This window comes from Rhincodon typus, chromosome 19 (assembly GCF_021869965.1).
Source record: "Rhincodon typus isolate 14 chromosome 19, sRhiTyp1.1, whole genome shotgun sequence".
Lineage (NCBI taxonomy): Eukaryota > Metazoa > Chordata > Chondrichthyes > Orectolobiformes > Rhincodontidae > Rhincodon > Rhincodon typus.
Window position 1 is genome coordinate 1,364,023 of NC_063350.1, and position 6,000 is coordinate 1,370,022.

General features: G+C 45.6%; 1 protein-coding gene across 3 annotated transcripts in view; it reads left to right on the forward strand.

Annotated features, from left to right (window-relative positions):
* The window catches only part of ergic3 (ERGIC and golgi 3), a 38,382-nt gene that overhangs the window by 25,649 nt on the left and 6,733 nt on the right, over window positions 1–6,000 (forward strand). For all 3 annotated transcript variants that reach the window (XM_048608154.1, XM_048608155.1, XM_048608156.1), the window contains 3 exons: window positions 191–255; window positions 1,915–2,051; window positions 2,290–2,345. In XM_048608154.1, coding sequence (XP_048464111.1) covers window positions 191–255; window positions 1,915–2,051; window positions 2,290–2,345 — 258 coding nt within the window. The remainder of the gene's footprint in view (window positions 1–190; window positions 256–1,914; window positions 2,052–2,289; window positions 2,346–6,000) is intronic.

Genomic DNA, 6,000 nt, shown 5'->3' on the forward strand with positions numbered 1-6,000 from the left:
TTCCAATTCGTTTTACTGGACTAAAATGAGTGCCCAAGAACAACCAAAAAATTTTAGGGAACAGTTTGTAAGAAATTTATGTGACATTTATTTGTTGAATTGTTTTGTTTTTTTTTTGGTCTGCTGTAGGATCAAGAAGAGCAAGTTCCTAATTGTAAAACAGCATTTAATTTTGCTCTATTTCTTTTAGCCTCTATGATGTTCCAGTACTTTGTGAAAATTGTCCCAACAATTTATGTCAAGTTGGATGGTGAGGTGAGTTCCAGCTTCTCCTCTCATTCTGTGCTTTATATCAGATGGGGCATCAAATTAATATCTAACCCAAAATCCATAGCTCTCCCTCAGCACTGACCCTCTGGTTAGGGAGGGAGGCAAATAGCAGGTAACTATAGGCCGATAAGCCTAAAGCCTAGCACCTTTTGTTGGAAAAGTAGTGGAATCAATGGAAAATTATAATCTAATTAAGCAGAGTCAGCATGGACTTGTGAAAGGGAAATTGTGCCTGACTAGTTTATGAAAGTTTATCAAGGAATTCTTAACCAAATTGGGTATAGGGGAACCAGTACTTGTATTGTATTTGGACTTCCAGAAGGCACACAGCAAGGTATCTCACAATAGATTAAGTCGTAAAATAAGGGCCCATGGTGTGGAGGTAGTATATTGGCGTGGGTAACGAATTGGGTCATGGGTGGGAAACAGTGAGAGGGGACAAGGGGTTCTTTTTCAGGTTGGTGACCTGTGCCCAGTGGAGTTCCATAGGGATCGGTGCTGGGACCATGACTGTTTACAGTAAATATTAATGACTCGGAGGAAGGAAGTGAATGTACTATGGCCAAATTTGCAGATGACACAAAACAGGTGGAAAGGCAAGTTGAGAGCGCTACAGATAGTTTACAGAACAGCATCGACAGGTTAAGTTAGTGAGCAAAAAGTCAGCAAATAGAGTATATTGTGGAAAAATATGAAGTTGTTCATTTTGGAAGGGAGAACAAAAGAACAGTTTTATTTAAACGGCAAGAAACTGCAGAAAGCTGCAATACAAAGGGACTTGGGGGTGGTCTTGTGCACGAAACACAAAGCCACAGGTGCATCAGTTAATCAGGAACGCTAATGGAATGGTGGCTCTTATTTCAATGAGGCTGGGATTATAAGAGTTGGGAAGTCTCACTGCAATTGTACAAGGTGCTAGTGAAACCACATCTGGAGTACTGTGTGTAGTTTCAGTTCCTTTAAGGAAAGATATAATTTTATTGGAGGCAATTCAGAGAAGGTTCACGAGGATGGAGGGATTGTCTGCGAGCAAAGATTAAACTGGTTCGGACTCTAAAAGTGTGGGGACAGAATCATTGTTTATATTCAAGTCTGAAACAAGTAGATTCGTGAGGAAATGAAGAATGACAAGGGGTAGGAAAGTGGATGTGAGAAGTGTTGGATTCACCATGATCCAATGAATGGTGTAGCAGGTTCGAGGGGGCCGAATGGCCTACTCCTATTTGTTATGGCCTCTGACAGTGCTGTCCTCTCACAGTACAGTTTCTTGCTCGTCAAAATGTTTTACTTTGGGTCTCATTTGTAAGTGTATTTTATTCTGCGGGCTCTGTCTGTTACTAGTCTCGCCCTCCCATTCCCAATTCCTCGTTTCTCACGATAGTCACTCACACACAGCATGCTGCAACATTTTTCTCCAGTCACTACAAGGTCTAATGGGTTGATTTTGACCCACTGTGAGTTTGAACATGTGTTCCCAAGTCCAAAGGATCTGAGTATGCACCATGTTATTCAGTGCCTATGCTGTCTTTGGGCAGGTTAGCTCACAGCCTGCAAATGACCACTGGCTGCGATGTTCATAGCTGCATTGATTCACCCACCTCTTCAGCTTTCCGAGCTGACTCAGTCACTGTTCTTGCTTTCCAGGTAGTGAGGACAAATCAGTTTTCAGTCACACGGCATGAGAAGGTTGCAAATGGACTAATTGGAGACCAGGGGCTCCCGGGTGTCTTTGTGCTTTATGAGCTATCTCCAATGATGGTCAAATTCACAGAGAAACACAGGTACATAAAATCCACACAGTATTTGTTGTATTGAGCTGCAGCCTGTGCAAACTTAGTATCAGGCATTAATTTTTTTACATTGAGTAAATACTGAATTTGGTCTTTGAGCTGAAACTGTTTGATGCTGACACATTCTGAGATGGAAGTGCAATGCTGAACTTAATTTGTTCAACCCTAACATCACTGAGTATTGTAATGCTGAGCACAGCACTGACCCAGCTTGTGGTTTGTCTTACAGATCATTCACACACTTTCTCACTGGAGTCTGTGCCATTATTGGAGGAGTATTTACAGGTAATGACAGTAGGGCTGTATTCTGAGTTCATTACGGATCCTGTGTGTCCTGTCCATCCTTATATGGTCAGATGGTGAACAGCAGTCTGGGATCAGGTTCCTGTGTGTGAATACCTCAGTGACACTTCATTGGTTCTGATATATACTCACTCACAGCAGTGCTCTGTCAGCCCAATGCAGCCCAAGGGTTGCTGCAGTCATCCAGTCCAATGCAGCACTGTAGAGAATGATTGTGCATGAACTACACCAATGAGGTGCTGTGATGTAAACGATTGACATTAATTCCCCCTTATTAAGGTTTGAGAGCAACATCAACATGTCTTAAAACCATCTCAAAATTCTTCAATGAATTTTAATGACAATCACCTAATATCCAGTGTACTTAATGTGCCCAGATGGTCCCCTGGTTTGTGAGCTGCACAGTGTGAAAGATTCAAAGCAGAGCAGAGCCCTCCAGGTTTGTACGGCTTTACTGCCTCCAAGGTAAAACTGCTAAAGTTAGCTTCTGTGCTCTGGACCCAATCTGTCCTGCTGGTCTCAATCCAGGAATTTACAAGAAGAAAAGCCTCATGTGAATATGGGCTTGGCTGTGATGTCTAGCACAGTAAAATAACCTATTGGCACTGTCACATGCTCATTGACATGAGGATATACGAAGACCTATTCAGAAAGATACACACACTGAAACTCTTGCACATACACTCTCATGCAATAATGTGCTTGTACTCAATTACCTGTGCATATACACACACACACTGTCTCACACAATCACACGAACTCTCTATCACATTTTTCCAACAGTCACTTTTACATGCACACTCCTACACACACCAGTGATCACTGAGGTTGAGTATGACTGTCCTCCATACAGGCATCTATTGTGGATCCTCAGATGGCTGAAGACACCACTCTGGGATCCACAGATTCTATTGCACTGTAGCCATTGCTGGGTGGTAATGGTTGGAGGTTTTGGTGTGTGGGCCTTCCGGATGTTCTGCCTCTCCTTGTGCAAGGCCCTCTTCTGTTCAGTAGCACAGCGGAGATTGTTCCTGTGGTGTATAGTCCCTTGCTGGATGATGTTTCTGCAGTGACTCCAGTTTGTAACCATGTCCTCCCAACTGTTGATGTTGATATGGAATTTCTTGAGTTTGGTTCAGATGTTATCTTTGAAGTGTTTCTTTGTGCCACCAGGGGCACACTGACCTTTCTTCAGCTGGGAGTATATGATCTATTTTGGGAGGTGTGAGTTGGGCATACAGATGACATGGCCGGTCCATCAGAATTGCTGCTGAATTAAGGTGGTGGAGATACTGGCTATGTTGGCCGCCAACAAGACGCTGGTGTTAGTGCACTTGTCTTCCCAGGTAATCTGCAGGATTTTCCGTGGGGATCTCTGGTTGTGATGTTCCAATGCTTTAAGGTGCCTACTGTTGGTAATCCACATTTCAGCTCCCTGTAGCAGTGTGGGAAGGACAATGGCTTTGCAGACCAGGAGTTTAGTCTGGGCCTGTCGGGCATTGTCTTCAAACACTCTTCAGAGTCGGGCATAGGCTCCACTGGCACAGCTCAGACGGTGTTGTATTTCTGCATTGATGCTGGCCTTGGAGGTGAGAAGGCTGCCGAGGTATGGGAATTGATCCACATTTTCAAGGGAATGGTCGTTGATCCTTATTGTAGGAGGACTGGTGGGATTGTTGGGTGGTGGTTGATGGAGCACTAGAGCCTTTTTTATGTCCAGGGTAAGGCCTAGGAGCTCATTTGCCTTGGCAAAGCCACTGATGCACTGCAGATCTTGTGCAGAGTGTGATGCGATGGTGTTGTCGTCAGCATATTGAAGCTCTGTAAGATGGAGACCTTGCCCTTGGCCTTTAACTTATTACGGTTGAACAGCCTGTCATCCAAATGGTAAACAACTTGAATTCCCTGGGGCAGGTTTTGGCCGGTGAGATGGAGGATGGCGGCATTGAAAATGGTGAACAGGGTGGGTTTAGTGATGCAGCCCTGTTTCACCCAGTCTTCACGGTGCAAAGCTCAGACTCCAGTGCACAGTTGCTAAGCACTGTCGCAGACTTGTCATCGTGCAGCAGCCTCAGCATCCTGCTGAGCTTATCAGGGCAGCTGCATTGTAACAGGATCTGCCAGACAGCCTGGTGATTAACTGTGTCACAGGCCTTAGTTAGGTTGATGAAGGCCATATAAAGCAGTTGTTTCTGTTCCTGACATTTTTCTTGTAATTGACGCACGGTCAAGATCATGTCTGTTGTTCCTCTGGACGGGTGGAAGCCACACAGCGATTCGGGGAGTATTTCCTCAGATAACAGCTGGAGTCTATTGGTAAGGACATGTGCAAGCATTTTGCAATGGTTGACAGAAGGGAGATGCCTCTGTAATTCCCACAATCAGCCTTGTCACCCTGAGCTCCAAGGAAAGTTTTTCTTTGAGCCAAATCTTCAGGAGCAAAGCATAGATGTGTTCATGGATCTGTGGGCCGCCTTCCTTTAGGATCTCTGCAGGAATCCCATCAGGACAAGCAGCGTTGCTGTTTCTTAGGCTTCTTATGGCATCTTCTACTTCGGTCTCGCTGGGAGGTTCTCCCATGTCACTTTGCAAGGATCACTGGGGGATTTGGTCAATGATTTCGACGTTAAAGTATTACAGTTGAGGAGTTCTTAGAAATGCTCTCTCAGGCTTTGTTGTCCTTGAGCAATTTTAGGCCATGGGAGCTTGGACCAGGGGAGCCTTGGTGGCGCTGAAGATACCTTGTGTCACTTGCATCTGCCAGCTGCAGGATTTTCAAGGCATTGCCAGTCCACCACTTGTTTTCACGCTCCCTTACAATCTTCTGGACGTCAACCTTAACTTTGGTATAGGCTCTTCTTTGGCCTTGCAATTTAAGTCATTCTGCCAATCACAGAAAGCTGTCCAATCCTAATGGTTGCTGGACATACCGGAGGGTATTATTGAAGATACTGATTTAAGCAGACTCCAGTGTTCTCCTGTGTCCTCCAGGTATTTTATGATTTTAGCGAGTGAGGCTTGTAGATGTTGCATAGTGACTGGATCTGCTTTGGGTCTGCTTCTTCTGACCCCACCACTTTCAGTGTAGTCTGATGGACATTGTGGAACGGATAAGGTGGGGTGATCAATCCAGCAGTCACCTGAACCGTTCATAGATCTGGTGACAGTCACAATACACACTCTCACACACACACACACACACAGACACACACCCTCTCTCTCACACGCACACAGACACACACCCTCTCTCTCACACGCACACAGACACACACCCTCTCTCTCACACGCACACAGACACACACCCTCTCTCTCACAAGCACACAGGCACACACCCTCTCTCTCACAAGCACACAGGCACACACCCTCTCTCTCACAAGCACACAGGCACACACCCTCTCTCTCACAAGCACACAGGCACACACCCTCTCTCTCACAAGCACACAGGCACACACCCTCTCTCTCACAAGCACACAGGCACACACCCTCTCTCTCACACGCACACAGGCACACACCCTGTCTTACACACACAGGCACACACCCTCTCTCTCACACGCACACAGACACACACCCTCTCTTACACACACAGGCACACACCCTCTCTCTTACACGCACACAGACACACACCCTCTCTCTCACA